This window comes from Equus caballus, chromosome 10, assembly GCF_041296265.1.
Source record: "Equus caballus isolate H_3958 breed thoroughbred chromosome 10, TB-T2T, whole genome shotgun sequence".
Taxonomy (NCBI): Eukaryota; Metazoa; Chordata; class Mammalia; order Perissodactyla; family Equidae; genus Equus; species Equus caballus.
The window spans coordinates 28,098,716-28,116,389 of NC_091693.1; the positions used below are offsets into that span (position 1 = coordinate 28,098,716).

At 46.7% G+C, this 17,674-nt stretch overlaps 1 protein-coding gene and 1 long non-coding RNA gene across 4 annotated transcripts; both read left to right on the forward strand.

Moving 5' to 3' along the window:
* The first annotated feature begins 262 nt into the window (after positions 1-262).
* Positions 263-1,554, forward strand: LOC138915972 (uncharacterized). The gene is made up of 2 exons (XR_011422532.1): positions 263-489; positions 651-1,554. It is a non-coding gene; the product is annotated as an uncharacterized lncRNA (long non-coding RNA).
* A 5,283-nt stretch (positions 1,555-6,837) lies between these two features.
* Positions 6,838-15,178, forward strand: LOC100146307 (zinc finger protein 256). Of its 3 annotated transcripts, none has more exons than XM_023650612.2 (3): positions 6,838-7,115; positions 9,539-9,668; positions 10,984-15,178. In XM_023650612.2, the coding sequence occupies exons 1-3, from the start codon at positions 7,083-7,085 to the stop codon at positions 12,969-12,971; spliced, it is 2,151 nt and encodes a 716-aa protein (XP_023506380.2). In that variant the 5' UTR covers positions 6,838-7,082; the 3' UTR covers positions 12,972-15,178. The 3 variants fall into 3 exon arrangements, with proteins under 3 accessions (XP_023506380.2, XP_070081161.1, XP_070081162.1); XM_070225060.1 differs by having other exon boundaries at positions 9,542-9,668; XM_070225061.1 differs by lacking the exon at positions 9,539-9,668 and having other exon boundaries at positions 7,001-7,115.
* The last annotated feature ends 2,496 nt before the right edge of the window (positions 15,179-17,674 follow it).

The window sequence follows — 17,674 nt, forward strand, 5'->3', positions numbered from 1 at the left end:
AATCTCTGATGACCAACAAAACTTGCCCCACACAAGTAGAAAACAGTTATCTTGTTGAATAAGTATGAAACCAGGATGTGATGCGCATCATGGGCAACCCACGAAAGAGACCGCAAGGTCAGTAAGAACTCTCAGCCTTGTGCATAGTGAGGCAGATACAACCCAGGATCACATGTTCTTAAGATTAACACTAACAAGACCTCAGGTAAGACGACTTGACAGCACCATTTGTCACACACAGTCCATCTTAAATTCACCTCGTAATTAGAGTGGACCTTGGTGTTTGCCAATTGTTTTTATCCTAAGGAAAAATAAACTTCTCATGTCTTTATGGCAGGATGGAATTTTGTAAGTTGGACCCAGGCTCCTGCTGAAGTTAGGCTCCTACTGTCCTATGGAGACTGGGAGACGTGACGTGCGATTTTCCGGTGATTACATTTCAGAGATATCCAAGGTCTTCAAGGAAAAGTTTCCTGGGTTGTAAAATTGGTATGAGGCTTAATTAGCTTTAAAAAGCATTTGTATATATCTCCAAGGGGCAGAGGAAGAATTCACAGTTACAGGTTTTCTAAAGCAAATACTCTAAGAAATGTGTTGGGTGGGTGGAGTGGCTGTCTCTTTTTCCTCAGGGATATTTTTTTCTTTTTCAGATTTGTATTTACCCTTACAAAACTCATTGCTGATCTGAACTGTAAGCTGACACCCAAAAGATTTATTTGCATTTTCTAAGCATATCGGGTGAAGGTCCTTTCAAATGGAGAGAAAAATCCTAGGAATATCCTAATTGTGGAGGTTTATGAAGACTTCAAAGAACTGAAGGGAGTTTAAGAATAGTGTCTGTTTGTGTGTGTGTGTGTGTGTGTGTGTGTGTGTGTACGCGCCCGTTTGAAAGAAAGCACAAGAAGTCATGATCATTTCTTCCACCAGTTCGTCACGGACTCACCAAACAACAGAAACTTTCCACAGGAAGCAGGATGGGTCACTGAGTGTTTCTTCATGGGGGTCATGTGATCAGGCTTCTTTTAAAAAATTATATTTGAAATCAATTTACTTTATTGCTCATTATATTAACCCACCATTAAACTTCTGATTCAAGTACTAAAGGTATATTTTGGAATTTTTTTTATGAAATGAAAACAATTTTTCGAAAAATTTTACAGTCATTGGCACATAATGGCAACTTTCAAATAGCTGAATTTTTGTTTCTTCCTTATTATCCATATTTAAATAATTGTGTGTCTTTTATCATGATTAACTTATGAACATAATACTGGGCTGTTGAAAAGTCATCTTATCTGTGGCTAAATGTACAATGTGTGGCTAAATGTAGTTCTGTGATGTCTGCTTTACACAAAATTGATTCGAAAATTAATTTTGTTTGATTTTTAATATTTACTCATGTAAATTACGGGTTAATGTCAGTAAATATGAAGCACATAATTGTGTAAATAGCATTTCAATGCAGTATATTTAGGTAACATGGATGATACAAACGATAAATCATGCTGATGTAAGTTACAGTTCTTATCTCTAATAAACTCAAGTGGAACATTATTTCCCATAGTGAGGGCTGTTTCTTTCAACATTAGTCTATGTTCCAATAGTGAATTGAGAATCTGTGTGTTTTCCTGGAAGATTTAATCTGATAGTTTAGTAGTTTTCACAGGCACGAGCTGTACTAAGTGCTCTGTGGCTTACCTAGATGGCCTCTGAATGGGATGCCATTACTTTGAAATGTTGAATCTTTTCATTGTTTTCACAAATACTGACCTGAAATCTGGCCTAACTCAAGATCCTCAAAATTATCTGTTGTTCACGTATTGCATTTTTCAAAAGCACACATATGATGTGAGGATTTTTTTGTGCCTCTGATGGTGTCCCATGTCTGTTAGAATCCAAAACTTCACTCGAATTTGTCTAAGTGTAAACCAAGTTCCACTTTGAGAATGGGTTTTTGAAACTCTCACAGTCACTTTTCTTTTCTTCACGTGTGTTGAAGGTTCTGGCTTTGATAGAGTAACAGGGTCTGAGTTACACCCTGCATAGTGGAGAGCGGATTCTGTATGGGGCTGTGGGAGGTGGCAGGGAGCCCAGGAGGAGGCCATTGCAATAGTCCAGCTGAGTGTTGATGGATCAGAGTGGCAGCTGTGCAGGAGGGAGATGTGTTTGGATTCTGCGTCCATGTTTTTAGAAGGACCAAGTGGATTCTTGGATATTTTCTGTGAGGGAGAAAAAGGGAGGAGTCAGGGATGACCCAAGGGTTTTTGGTCCTAGCAGCTGAAGGGATGGAAGTTGCATAAACTGGGATGGGAAGCTGGTGGTAAACTAATTTTGACTGTGAATATGAGTTTTGTTTTGGCCCTGTGAAGAGTCTGAAGTGTTTTAGAGAATTGTGAGTGAAGTCATAAAGTGGGGATCTGGACACACAGGTCTGGAAATCTGTGGAGGGATTCAGGCTGGAGACATCCACAAGTGGTGGCTATTATGCGGGCCACGGTGGAACTCTGGATCACATTTAGGAGGGGGGAGTTATGTCATGGTGGTAATGCTATTAGCAGGTCTAGAAGAAGTGGGTGGTGGTGAGGACTGGGTCTCTTCCTCGGGCACATGGTTGAGGGTTGGGGGCACAAGCACAGATGAGGGAGATTAGTGGTCATGAAGAGGGTAGGTGGGTGGGGAGGATGGTCTGGCAGGTGACCAATGCTCCCACAGGATGAGTGGACATGAGATGGATGCAGAGTCGTAGGAGCAATTGAGACAAGATGACACTGAGTCTGGGTTGCTTATTCACTTCTGTATGGAATCAACAGAACTGTGTAGTGAGCTTTGTTGGGGTCTGAGGTGTTTCAGTCTTGCTGGTGGATAAGGTCAGGCACAAGGGTCATTATCTGTGAGAGTCACTACGCCTGTCATGGGGGCCAGTGGGGCTGGGATTTAAATGAAGTTTTGGTAGAAAGTGGCAGGTTGTGGCTGCTGAGGGGACAGCAAGTTAGCACAGAAGTGGCAGAGGGTCATGGGGTCTCAAACTCACATGTGGTACTGAGTGGCACATATTGAAGAAGGGATCAGGGCCAGGTGGAGAGGCCTCCAAAGCAGCGTTCAGGGCTTTCCCTGGCATTGGGATCCATAAGAGGTGGGGGGTTGTGCTGGATCGTGTGTGAATTTGTCAAGCACTCTCTGGATGCCATGTGCCAGGTCCATGAGTGGGTCCGGGGAGATGCCTATGGGGTGGGGCGGGGAGGTGGTGGTGGCTGTTGGAGGGTGACTCTGGTGTCTGGACATGTGAGAGAGATGGTCTACAGAATGATGTGCACATCGAGAGGAAGTGTGAGCTGATGGCCCCAGGGCCTTCCTGTTGGGGACTGAGGTGGAACTGAGAAGCCGGGTTGCCTTGTGTCTGGGAGTCATGATCTTGGGGGCCCCAGGGTTATTGCCTGGCGGGAGGGGTTGGGGCCTGCAGTCCAGGCCCACTGCTTAGACAGCGTCTATCTGCCCTCCTGCCTCTTGTTGCTGAGGGCTGAGCAGGGTGTTCATGGGACCACGAGGAGAGCGTGGGCATCAGTGGCACCAAGGATTGGCATCTCCTCTGAGATGCTGAGCTCTGGAGGAAGGTGAGTATGGACGTGGGTCCTCAGAGAGGCTGCTCCTCATCTTCTCTGTCCTCATCATGACAGGATGCTATGACAAGTGAGGATATGCTTGTGTATTTCTGGGGCTCCTTGATGAGGGTCAAAGACACTTGTACCACGAGGTGATTCTGAAGAATTGTCACCTATGTCCTTGTATCCTCCCGGGGCAAGGCACTCACACCCTCCCCAGTGACCTGGTCTAGGCTAGGCATCCCCACTCCCTGAGTCGTGCTTTCCTCAGGGGGTGCTCCGTCCTTCTCCCATTAGGACCACGGGCACTGCTTCCTTCCCCATTTCCCTCGGAAGGTGCTGGGGTTGATAGGGCTGGGTTGCTTGCACTGGCCTCTCCCCTCCCCTGCAGCCCCATCTCTGTTGCCCTGAAGCCCCACAGGTAAAGATTCTGGATGAGAAGTTTACAGTGAGCTTAATGGAGCCTAGTTTGCTTGCCTCTGCCTGGCCAGTGACTGTGTCCAGATGCATGGCGCCTCTGTACCCCAGGTTTCTCCCTTCCTTTAGCTGACATTTTCTCCTGCTGGTTTGTGCCAGGAAGTACCCACATTCTCATGGTCACTACTTTCCTGGACCATGAGCTGTTTTTGAAGACTTCCTGCGTGGTTTTCTTTGTAGCATGTAGACCTTTTTCCTGGGGTCTGTTATGTGCTGAGTTGGTCTGGGCCAATGCTGCCCACTCACTTGTTTGGTCTTTCAATCAGTACTTGTGTCCTCCATGTCCCATGTAGCTGCCAAACTAGAGCCCAGGGGAAGAGTCCTCTGTGCTTCACAGGATAGACATGACACCAGCCATGGCAGGGCAGGCTCAGAGGGCACCTGGCCCTGATGAGTGGTAGCTGGGGAGGGTATGACAACAGGCTCATGTTCATATCATACCAGGAGCCTGTCCTGTTCAACCAGAGTTTTGATGCCACTGCCAGTGGCCACACCCCATTTCTACCTTTCCTTCCCCATATTGACACTTTGCCAACTTGTCAATTCTACTACTTGTCATTTCCTGTGTGACTTCCAGCCCAGGGGTAACCTGCACCTCTCTGGACTCCACATCTGACCCGTTTCTCTCACCACTCCTTCTGCAGGGCTCTCCACCACTGGCCCTCACATGTTGTTCAGCGGGCTGTGAACATATCCTTAGATTGACCTTGAATTCCTGCTACTGTTGCAATTGGGTTTTCCTGGGCTTTGACAGGCCTCTGCACAGCCTTAGGTGTATCCAGCACACAAGTTCCTGTGAAAGCCTTTGGTGGAGGAAGGAGTTATAGATCTGACTTGTCTCCCTGTGCAACACCCTGTCCTTGTGTCCTTTTCCTGGTGAAGCCTCTACCATTCTGTGACCTTATAGGCCCATTAATGCACAAGAAGACCCCACTCCCACTTCTTGAAAAGCATCCCATAGACTCATTCCTGGATGCAATACAATGGAGTAACTCAGCTGGATGTAGTTCAATTTGTCATTGTAGACTCATTCCTCCCAACATCACCAACATATACTTCACTGTCACTTCTTTGCTTTCAGGTTTGGTGCAGAGCAGAGAACAAAGAGCTTCCTCCTGAACGGTGTTTCTGCAGGAGAGGCTCAGGTCAGGACTCGCAAGGCAGGTCCCTTCATCCATACATCCACCCCTCTGAGATGTGTGCCCCATCTTGAAACACATTTTACACTTGGCTGAGCACTAAGGAAAACATTGTGGGCAGAAACTGTTTACAAGAGAGTGACATGTACCAAACAATTTTATTTCAGTGCAAACCTTCGATGCCACCAGGAGCAGCACATTGGTGAAAAACTTCAGAAACTACATGGACAGGGCCTCATTTGTGAAGAGCTGCAAATTTCATCTGTCCAGGAAGCCCTTTACCTGTGCGGAGGCTGGGAAGGACTTCCTAGCCACCCCAGGCTATCACCATAAGCAGGCCACTCATAGTGGGGAGAGGTCAAACAAAACCACTGAATATGAGGTTGGTTAAAATGGTATTACAACAAGGAGCATGCCAGAAAGCCATCAGCTGCAAACATACACTTTTTCAGGATCGGGGTGTCCACACTGGAGAAGGGTCTTATGAGTGTAGAGAATATGGGAAATCTTTTAGCTGCAGCCCTACCCTCCATGATCACTGGAGACTTCACACTGGAGAAAGGCCTTAGTTGTGCAAGGAATGTGCAATTACTTTCTTCAATATAACAAAAGTGGAGCAAAGCCTCTGGACTAGTCATCAGACTTATTTGACTCTCACACATCCCAACATCCACGGGAGAGTCCCCGTAAGTCTAATTTATGTGAGAAGCATGCGTGGCTGTGTTTCAGTTTCTGCCCTGCCCAAGGCCCTTCCCAGATTTCCCTCATTACCAGTCTCCGTTGTTAAAGCCATTTCACCCCTGCCACCTGGCAGGTCCACACAGCGTGCACCAGTCGCCACCGCAGTGTGCTCAGGGAAGCCGACCTCTGTTCTCTCAGGTGGGAGAACAAATTAGGAGTAGCCTGAGCCTTAGGGGGTCCGCATTCCCTTCCCTCTGAGTAGTTGGGGCATGGACCTCCCCCAGTTCTGACCTAGAGGATACCTAACGAATTCTATTGTCACCTTGCCAGAAGGACTACCTTTTCAGGGACATGTTAGGTTCACATGATACTTGTGATGAGTTTTTCCAGCTCCCAAGTCACCAACCCGAGAACTGCCTGCCACACTTTGATTTGGGTTGTACGATAAGAAAGGCCTTACTCTTTCAGTCCTCTTTTTCTTGGGGGTTCTGTTCAGTATATGGGGTGGTTTATCAACAGATTTGGGCTCTGAAAGCATGACGACTTTTGTGGAGTCCCCAAGTTTGTGTGCCTCTGAGGGAACAGTATTCGGGCAGAAAATGGCACATCAGATTTGGGCCAACTTGCACTGCTGCCAATGGCCTCTTGGGAAACATTTGTCATCCTAATTCACGGCCTGAATGCCTGGCTGATCAGTTGCAGAAAGCAGTCCCCAGAAGTCCGCATACGGCCCCTTTAAGAAGAGGGGAGCCCTGGAAAGAGAAGCATCACTGCCCATGGCCACTCACAGTGGACCAAGGCCTCTCCTCCTGGAACCTTATCTCCGCCTTGGCTTGTTGGAACTACATTTCCCTGAATGCTCTACGACGACAGACGGCTCCCAGAGCCAATGAAGGCTCAGGACAAAAGGAGTTTCCGGTTGGACACCAGGGTGGCGAGTGGTCTTCCGGGGACCTCTTCAGGGGCTGTACCTGCGGCTGGTGGTTGTTCTGTTCCGGCTTCGGAGCGCCGGGTCGGGGCTGAGGGGACGACGAGGAGGCGCGGGCGGAGGCGCCGTCCCCGCGGCCCAGGCGGCTCTGAGGCTCGGCGACGCCGCCCGGGGCCCCGCGCCAGGCCCGGGCCAGGGAGCGCCGCGCCCGGCGCCTCGTCTCCCGCCGCTCCCGGCCCCGCGCCGCCCCCGAGGCCGATGGCGGCGGCCGCGCGGAGGGAGCCGGCTCAGGTGAGCGCTCGGCTCCGGGCCGCCCCGCCCGCAGCGCAGCCCGAGCTCCAGCCCTCGGGCGGGCGCTGCTCCCGGGCCTGCAGCCCAGGCCCCGGGGCCGGGCCGGGGAGGCGCTCGTGGGGCCTGTGGCTGCGGGCGGGGACCGGGCTGCTGGCGAGGGTCCCGGGCGGAGGGGGCGGCGGCGCCGTTGTGTCCGCAGGGAACAGTGTGAGGACGGGTCCCGCCTGGACCGGCAGGGGAGGGGCTGCTCCTTCAGTCCGAGGGCCCCGGAGCCGGGAGGGCTGTGCACAGAGAGGGACACGGTCCCCGTCAGGGTTTCAGCACTTTCCCAAAGCCTGTTCACAGGAAGGACAGCGTGGAGGGAGGTGTTGAGGACAGTGGGGCACTGGGAGGTGGAATCTTTGTTCAGGGTCCCACAGCTGGTAAGGGGTGACACTGAGGCCCAGAGAACACAAGGCAGCCTGAGGTCACCTGGCCCCAGGACCAGGGAAGGGTACAGGGAGGCCTGAGCCCATCACCCCCCTGCGGCTCCCGTTCCTCCCAGGCCTGGTCCTCCTCACAGCTTCCCGTGACTGCGGTAGTTCCTATGGAACCCACACAGGGACGTGGAGGGTGTCCCAGTGCCTCACTGGCCGGAACCTCCACCGCGATGTTCTCTGATTTGTGGTTTTCTAAGACTCTTAATGTTATTTTTCCAGTTCTTGAGTTTAGGGACCCTGGAGAAATCCCACACCCAGGGTCCCAAGTCCATTTCAGGCTTTATGTAGACATATTCCCATTACTGACAGCCAGTGTAAAGATGTTTGGAAAGTTAACCCAGGAGCTGGTACTAGAATGTGCATATTCCTAGAGGTAAAACCGAATAAGGGCTGTGACTCTTGTTTGGGTACTTGGCTGATGGTGTTGAGCTTCATCAAGATAGGTAAGGGAGATCAGTGGCAGTGACAGTTTGTGGTATCAGACTGGATAGTTTGATAAGGTGGCTGAGGCTTCTAGGAGAAAAGTGGACATTAGATTAATGCAGAGGCAATTCATGTAAGATCACACGCAATCCAGAGCTGTTACATATTTACCACTCTGGACTCACCAAGATTTTGCGAGGACTTTGGTGGGGTCTGGGGTGTTTCATTCAGCCTGGTAGATAAGGTCAGGGGTAAATTTGGCCATCTGTGAGACTCACTTGCCCTGGGATGGGGGATTAATGGAGCTGGGCTTTGAATGAAGGTCAGGGGGACAGAAATTTGTATGTGCTAAGGTGACAGCAAGTGCATCACAGAAGTAGCAGTGGACTCTGGGTATCTGAGATCTACACCTGGTTCTGTGTGTCTAAGTCTGAAGCAAGGAACAGAGCCACTCAGTGAGGCCTTCATAGCATGATTTGAGGTGACACTGCTGTTGGGAACCATGAGACGTCTGGTCCTATTGGGTCCTGTTTGAATTTGCTAAGTGTACTGTGGATGCTGTCTGCCAAGTTGTGGTATAAGTCCCAAACCCAGTATGATGCGCTTCTTTCACATTTGGCAAAACTCTGACATCCTGAAGTGGCCTGAATGTAAGTTCCCTCCCCACACTGCTCCTGTGCATAATGTCTCCCAGCCTCATGGCCCTTTTGACCAAGGGAACCTGGAGCAGTTCCTGCTTATCCCTTTGTAGCAGTTGTCAGTTCCCTACCAGCCTGTAAAGTTATTCAGACAAGCCAATCACATACTCCTGTGGGAACCAGGGGGCATCCCACCCTCTCGATTCTATGAAGCTTGCATCCCGCAGCCCCTGTTTGTTCACTCTTCTCTGGAGTGTAGCTCCCATGTGGGCCTTTGTGGTGAGTGGTGTCCTGTTCTCAGAGGCGTGAATTTATGTGATTCATAAACTGCTGTTGGTCTCATGTGTCCAGTCTCAGGTGTCCTGTGATCGGCCACCACCATAACCCAAGGGTGGGTAGGAGGAAGTGATTGGTATACAGTACTAGTAACAAATGGGGAGGGTAGGGAGATACCCATGGTGTGGGGCAGTGGGGTGGTGGTGACCATGGTCATGTGTCTGTGGGATACAGAGATAGAGGGATGTGCAGTCTAAAGAATGATGTGTACTTGGAGAGGGGCACGTCTGAGGATTCCAGGGCCCTGCATTGGTAATTACAAGACAGTGACCATACCAGGGGAATTTCTTGTCTGGAGGGGCTGGATCCCCGAATGCTAGGCCACAGCTTAGATATGTATTTGTCTACCTGCCTCTTGTTGCTGGTGGTTGGACTGAGTCAACAGTGGGACCATGAGGAGAGAATGACACCAGTGGTACCCGGGCCTGATTTACCCTCTTGAGTTGGAAGGCTTGAGAAATGAATGGTCATAGAGTAGACGTGTAGGGAGATGGATTGTGGGTCTTCAGAATTGGACTCTTTGTGGTTTTATCTGTCATCATCTTAGCAGGGCGGTGTGACCTTTGAAGATGTGGCCATATATTTTTCCTTGAAAGAATGGGGTCTCCTTGATGAGGCTCAGAGACGCCTGTACCGTGATGTGATGCTGGAGAACTTAGCACTTATAACCTCTCTGGGTAAGTCCCTCACACCTTTCGCCATGCCCTGAGGTAGTCTCTACCCTTTCTTTTTACCCAGAGATAGCTCTGTCCTCTTCACTCAGGACCATGAGCACTGCTTCCTTCCCCTGTTCCCTGGGTAAGTGCTGTGGTTGGTAGGACTGAGGTGTGTTCACTGCCCTCTCCTCTCCTTGAGCAGGCCCCATACCTGCTTCCCTTTAGCCTCCCATGGAAGGATCCAGGGTCAGGAGTCTTGCATTCAGCCTAATGTATCCCAACTCACTTACCCTCTTCCTGGCTGGGTGGCACTGTCCAGATCCATGGCATCTATGCTCTAGGTCTACTTCCTTCCTATAAATGACATTTCCAACACTGCCTGCTGCAGGTAATAATTCCCTGATATGAACCATGGGCTGTTGTTGCAAGACCCCCATCCCGAGTTCTCTGTAGCATATTTAGTTTCTTTTTTTCTGGGCTGTGACGTGCCAAGTTGTTTTGGGTTGGCACTGGCTGCTCAGATGTTATTTTCTTTCCTTGGTATTTGTGTCCTCCCAGTCCCATATTTTTGCTCGGCTTGGGAGTTGAGTGGAGAGTCCTTGGTTGTCCATAGGTTGGATATGAATCCCGAGTCAGCAAAATGGGCCCAGAGGGAACCTGACCCTGAACAGTAACATGCTGGGGGAGGGCATGGTGTCAGTCCCGTGCTCAAATGATACCAGAAACCTGTTCTGGTTGGCTGGTATTTTGGTGCTAATGCCAGTGGCCACATTCTATTTCTGCTTCATTTTTGACATTGTTGCTTGTCAGTTCTTCACTGTGTCATTTCTACTCTTCATCTGTCCTGTGGCTCATCCTCATATCTCTGGAGTCCCTATCTCACCCATTTTTCTTGCTGCTCATCTGCAGTGGTCTCCAGCATTGGCCTGTATTTTGTATTATGAGATGTGTGCTCATTCTTAAAAGTCCCTGACCAACAGCTGCTCCGCTGCAGTTTTATTTTCTTGGGCTTGGAGATACCTATCTACATTGCCCTCACACCACTAGTAGACAAGGTCCTGCTGACAGTTGTTTGCAGAGAAATGAGGTGTACACCCTACCTCTCTTTGTGACACACCACATGGTTGTGTCCTTTGCCTCACGTAGCCTCCCCCATCCTGTGTTCTTTATAGCCCAGTACTGCTAAAGAGCACTGTGTTCAACCTGAACCCAACTCCCTGTTCTTATAAACAATCCCATAGGCTGGTTCCTGGGTTTTTCAGACAAATAGTTATGTATGGGCTGCCCCCCTCCCATCAAGGTCAACATGGTCTTTACCAATTTTTCTCTCTCTCAGGTTGTTGTCATGAAGCAGAGAACAAGGAGGATCCTTTTGAGCAGAGTGTTTCTGTACAAAGAGTGTCACAGGTCAGGACTCCCAAAGCAGATCTGCCTCCCAAGAAGGTGCACCCCTGTGAAATGTGTGGCCTGATATTGAGAGACATTTTACACTTGGTTGAGCACCAGGAAACACATGAGAAGCAGAAACTGCACAGGTGTGGGGCATGTGGGGTACAGTTGTATGTCAGCACAAACGTTTGTCAGCATGAGAAGCAGTGCACTGGGGAGAAACCCTTCAGAAGGCGTGTCAACAGAGCCTCATTTGTGAAGAACTGCAAATGCAATGTGTCAGGGAAGCCATTTATCTTCAGGGTAGTTGGGAAGAACTTCTTGGCTAGCTCTGAATTTCTTCAGCAACAGACTACTGCCATCAGGGAGAGGTCAAACAGTGAAACCGAGAGCAGAGTGGCCTTTCCGAGGGGAAAAACTAATAACTGGGGAGAATGCACGAACACCTTCAGCTGCAAACACACACTTGTTCAGCATCAGAGATTCCTCACTAGGGAAAGATGTTTTATGTGGAATGAATGTGGGAAATTTTTTAGCAGAAGCTATAGCCTCAGTCAACATCAGAGAGTGTATACTGGAGAAAGAATTTTTGACTCTGAAGAATGTGGAATATTACTTAAAAAGTCTCACCTTGTTGAACACCAGAAAAGTAACATCAGAGATAGGCCTTATGAGTGTACAGAGTGTGGGAAATCATTTACCCGAAGCTCCAACCTCATTACACATTGGAGAGTTCACACTGGAGAAAGACCTTATGATTGTGAAGAATGTGGGAAATCCTTTAGCCGGAAATCCAACCTTATTGTTCACCATAGAGTTCACACCAGAGAAAGACCATATGAATGTACGGAATGTGGGAAATCCTTTGTCCAAAGCTCTACGCTTCTTCAACATTGGAGAATTCATACTGGAGAAAGGCCTTATGATTGCAGTGAATGTGGGAAATCTTTTACCCGATTCTTTGCACTCCATCAACATCAGAGGGTTCACACTGGATCAAGACCTTATGAGTGCATTGAATGTGGAAAATCTTTTGCTGAAAACTCCAGACTCATCAAACACAGGAGAGTTCACACTGGAGAAAGGCCTTATGAGTGCAGTGAATGTGACAAAGCATTTTGCCAAAGTTCTTCACTTCTTCGACATCAGAGAGTTCACACTGGAGAAAGGCCTTATGAGTGTGGGGAGTGTGGGAAATCCTTTGGGCAAAAGACAACCCTCATTCAGCATTGGAGTGTTCACAGTACGGAAAGACCTTATAAGTGTGGGGAATGTGGGAAATCCTTTAGGCGAAAGTCTGAGCTCATTCAACACTGGAGAGTTCACAGTGGAGAAAGGCCATATGAGTGTGGGGAATGTAGGAAATCGTTTAGCCAAAAGTCCAATCTCACTATGCACCAGATAGTTCACACCAGAGAAAGGCCGTATAAATGTAATGAATGTGGGAAATCATTTAGCCAAAACTCAACGTTCCAAAAACATCAAAGAATTCACACTGGAGAAAGGCCTTATGAGTGCAGTGAGTGTGGGAAAACTTTTAGCCAAAGCTCTGCCCTCTGTCAACATCAGAGACTTCACACTGGATCAAAGCCTTATGAGTGTATTGAATGTGGGAAATCCTTTGTTGAAAACTCCAGACTTATTAAACATAAGAGAGTTCACACTGGAGAAAGGCCTTACGTGTGCAGTGAATGTGGGAAGTCCTTTGCAGACAACTCCAACTTCATTGTACACAGGCGAATTCACACTGGAGAAAGGCCTTATGAATGCAGCCAATGTGGGAAAGCATTTGGCCAAAGTTCTTCACTCCTTCAACATGAGAGAGTTCACTCTGGAGAAAGGCCATATAAGTGCAGTGAATGTGGAAGATGCTTTGCCAAAAACTCCAGTGTCATTAAACACAAGGAGCATTCACACTGCAGAAAGTCCTTATAACGTAGCAAATGTTGAAAATCCTTTACGTAAAACACCCGTCTCATAAAACATCATAATGCTCACAGTGAATAATGGCCTTATGGATATGGTGCATGTGGAAAATCCTTTAGCTGAAACTCTAGCCTCATTGCATACACACTGGAGGGTTCACACTAGGGGAAGGCTTAGGAGTACAATGAATGTGAGAAACCCTTCAGTCTAATCTCATTGGATACCACAAAGTTCACATCAGGAAAATGATAAGGTGCAGGAAATGTGTCGTTTCTTCTTAAGTATAATGACACTGGGAAGATCCCTTATGAGGGTGCTGTCTATGTCTTATTAAACTTTGTGATCCTGATAAATCACGGAAATTCCTGTTATGTGGGAGCTGCCTTGCATCTTTAATTTGCCAAGGGTCCTTACCAGGTTTATGTCACTGCCAGTTCTATAGCAAAAGCCATCTAAGCTCTATCACTTTTCAGGTGCTCATGGTGTGCATCCTTGACCCTCCCCAGTGTGTCCAGGGAAGCAAACTCTGTTCTTACGTTTGCAGGAGGCATTTGCAAGAAAGCTGAATCTTTATTCCTTTCTGTAATTACTTTCACTGATGAGTTACGTGACTGACCTGACCAGTTTTTGGCCCAGAGGACTCTGCTGGTGACTTAAAAACATAGACTGCCTTTTCCAGGGATATTGTTGATCCCATGTGACTCTGATGGAATTTCCTGCCCTTCAAGTTTCCAGCCCAGGAGCAGCCTGCCTCCCATTGCTCTGCTTTGTGTGAAAATGAAGGCCTTATTGTTTAAGCCACCATTCATCTGGGGGTTCTAGTTAGTGTATGTGGTGGTTTGAAAATAGTTGTGTTCTGCTAACGTGAGGGATTGAACAGCTTTGATTGGGATCCCAATCTTTCTGTGTCTCAGAGGGACAGTATGATGGCAGAATGTGCTTTCCTCTCCAGTTTTGCCCGAGTTTGCCTTGCTGCCCAAGACCTCCAAGAAAAGAGTGCAGGGATTTGTGGACCTAATCGTAGCCTGGATGCCGTGGTATTTTGTGGTTCAGAGGTCAGTCTGTGGAGGGTCAGCTGAGATAACCTTTGGTGCTTGTGAGAGCAACATGAAATTGTTCTGTTCACAGGGGATGTTGCATTGTGCTCAGTGCTGCTGAGGGCAGTCTGTTCCCAGGTCCTGCAGCAGAGCCATGTGCTCTGATGTCATGAATTCCCCAGAGTGGCATCACAGGTTATAGGATTGTGTGGGCAGGGGAATCATACTTATTACAGAAACACTGGATTTGTATGGAGGGGAAGAGACTGCTCCAAACTGGTTGGGATTTGCCACTTTTAAAGGGGCACCTAGAAGGTTCCAGTCATTATGGCTGTGAAGGATGAGCGGGCTCAAATTCTCATGGCCTGGAGAAGTGAGTATCTTGTGTAGCTGAGGTCATGGTGAGAGGAAAACATGTAAATACTTTGTGGATTCCTGTAGCCTCTCTGGGCTATTCACCTTAAGGCTATTGCTGTGGAGGAAATTGAGACGAGAGAGGCCAGCTCTGTGGCCTTTGTGCCCCAGCCTGCATTCCTGTTGAATCTGGTGGAAATGACCTCACGGGTCTCCAGTATTTGCCAGCACTGTGGCAAGGCATCCCTCCCATGGTGTGAGGAAGGATATGGTGGGGTCAATAGAGGTTTATCAGACTGGCTTTCCAAAATTGTAGGAAATCCAGATTTTCATGTTGAACTGTATTTTTAGTTCTCTAATAAGATATAAATGATTTGCAATAAGCTGCTTATATTTAACCTGTACTATTTGATAAGTTTTGACATTCATGTAAACCCATAAAGCCATTTAATCATGATGATGAAGGTCTCCAGCTCTTATTTACCTCGGGCCCTTTACTAATGTCTGTCTCTCTCTTCTGTCTGCCTTCCAGGTAACCATTGATTTATTTTGTTTTACAATTAGTTTGTCTTTTCCAGAATTCTATATGATTCTCCTCATAAAGGGTTACTCTTTTTTTTTTTCCCTGAGTAGCCTCGTGTGACTTCTTCATTTTGAGATTCATCAATGATGCTTATATGAGTATGAGTAGTTCCTTCTTTTTATATTGTGGGAAGTATGATGTTCTGTGGATGTACCACTGTTTATTTATTCTTCCGTTTGCATATTTGAATTGTTTCCAGTTTTTGACTGTTGGAAATAAAACCACTGAGATGTGTGAAACCAGTTCTTTGTGTACATGTTTCATTGATCTTGTGTTAATTTCTTGGAGTGCAATGCCTGAGTCACAGGGTAGGTGAGTAGATACCCTTTTTTTTGAGGAAGGTTAGCCCTGAGTTAACTGCTGCCAATCCTCCTCTTTTTGCTGAGGAAGGCTGGCCCTGAGCTGACATCCGTGCCCATCTTCCTCTACTTTATGTGTGGGATGCCTACCACAGCATGGCATGCCAAGAAGTGCCATGTCCGCACCTGAGATCCAAACTGGTGAACCCTGGGCTGCTGAAGCAGAACATGGGCACTTAACCATTGCACCACTGGGCCGGGCCCAGATACCTTTTTAAGAAATGCCAAACTGTGACTCACGTGGTCATCCCCTTTTGTCGTCCTGTCAGCAGTGAATGAGACTTCCAGTTCTTCCATTTCCTTGCCAATGGTGGGTATGGTTGGTTTGAAAAATTGTGAGCCTTTTAATCAGTGTGTAACCATATCACACTGTGGTTTTAGTTGCGTTTCCTGGCGTTTCCTAATGTTGAACGTTTTTTCATTTGTCACTTGTATCTTTTCTTTGGTAAAATGTCTGTTCATATATATATTGGTTGTTTTTTAAAATGAATTTTGGCTATTCCCCTTTTCTCTCACAAAGGAGGAGTAAGTGAAACAACGAAGTTTAACCATCTTTCATTCCTTCTTTAGCGATGTGACTTCTTTGCTGTAAGGAGTAGTTGTTTTTGAATTTGAGACTATTTCCTGAATGTTTTTTGTGCTGTACACAATGCAGTGGCCACATAAAAGTATATACTTTTAAATTTAATTTGCTTTATGAATACATTTTTGATCGCTTTCTTAAATCTAGATATTCAACAGTAGCATATATCAAGCCATGATTTGTAGTGTTTTCTAATTTCCCTGGTATAAATGCTCCCACCTTGGCCAGTTTAAAACTGCCCACGTGATGTCATTGCACATGGAGTTGGAATAGTTACCGGTAGCACACCATTATATTTTATTCTGTCATATAGTAGCTGCAAACAAATAATGTGTAATGATAAGAAAGGGGGTGTAAGCAAAACTTCCTTCCTGCCTTTTTAAATTAATCTCTCTCAGCATATAAAATTACAGACATGATGACATATTTATATACAGAAATAGAAAATATTGTGTTATGAAACCATAGGAACCCTTCCCAAATTCCCCATCATTTACCATATCATTACCATTCTTGTTTCATCAGTCCTTGTGTACATTGGTTTACTCATAATTCCAGACATCATGGCATTTAAATCATAACCTCTTTAGAATATATTTTTGAGTGGCCGGCTGGGTGGCGCAGCAATTAAGTTGGCAAGTTCCGCTTCTTGGTGTCCCGGGGTTCACCGGTTCGGATCCCTGGTGCGGACATGGCACTGCTTGGCAAAAGCCATGCTGTGGTAGGCGTCCCACATATAAAGTGGAGGAAGATGGGCATAGACCTTAGCTCAGGGCCAGTCTTCCTCAGCAAAAAGAGGAGGATTGGCAGTAGTTAGCTCAGGGCTAGTCTTCCTCAAAAAAAAAAATGCGTTTTTGAAATGGAAAGTCTAGTTAATAACCCCAATAACTGTTATGCAAAATATTTTAAAATACGGTAATTATGCTATCAATGGGCAATTTTCTCAGCTGAAAAATATGTTTGCTTCTTAAATCAAATTAATTGCATGCAGAATTCTAAGTGTACCCTTATGGCTTTCAGTAGGTATGTCTCATAGATCTCTTAACTTACAGGTTTTAGTTACCATTTTTATTCTTTTGATTTATTTGTTGAAGTTGTAAGGCATTTGTACATTAGAATTTGACACATTCTAGAGTTGGCTTATTGAATCTGATACTGTGTAACTGCTCATGCTTCCCTCATAAGCCTGTGCACTAGGTATTCAGGAGATGAGAATTGAGGTTTGTTCCTCCATACAGGTGTGTGATTGTGACTGCTGAGGTGAAAACACCCAGAAGATCCCAGCCCAGATCCTCTCCAGTAAGATAAATATTTGAGACAAAAAAACCACATTATTAAATAAACAAGCTAAAATTTGATGTGCATCACAGGCAATCTGCTACTAAATTTTGAGGACAGAAAATATCTCCCCCTGTATGTATCTAAGCAGTTACTACACATTACATACATGTGTTCAAGATAAACAATAACTAGTGCTTAAGAAAGAACTTGACAGCACTGTCACTCAGTGTCTAAATTGGAGCAAGGTGAGCAGAGTTAGGCTCTTACCCTCACACAGGGCCTGGGAGATGGCAGAGCTATCTTTATTTGCTATATTTGCATTTCAAGAAATGGCTCTCAGTATGTTTGCATTTTTAAGAGATGGTTCCCAGGTTCTTTCAAAAGACTTTCCTGAGTCGTAAAGCTGCAGGGAAAAAAAGGCCATGCTGACAAGAGGCCTGTGTAGTCTTCTAGGTTTCAAAGATAAACACTCTCAGACTAGGGAGGAGAAGGAAATCTGTTTCTCTGTTTTCAAA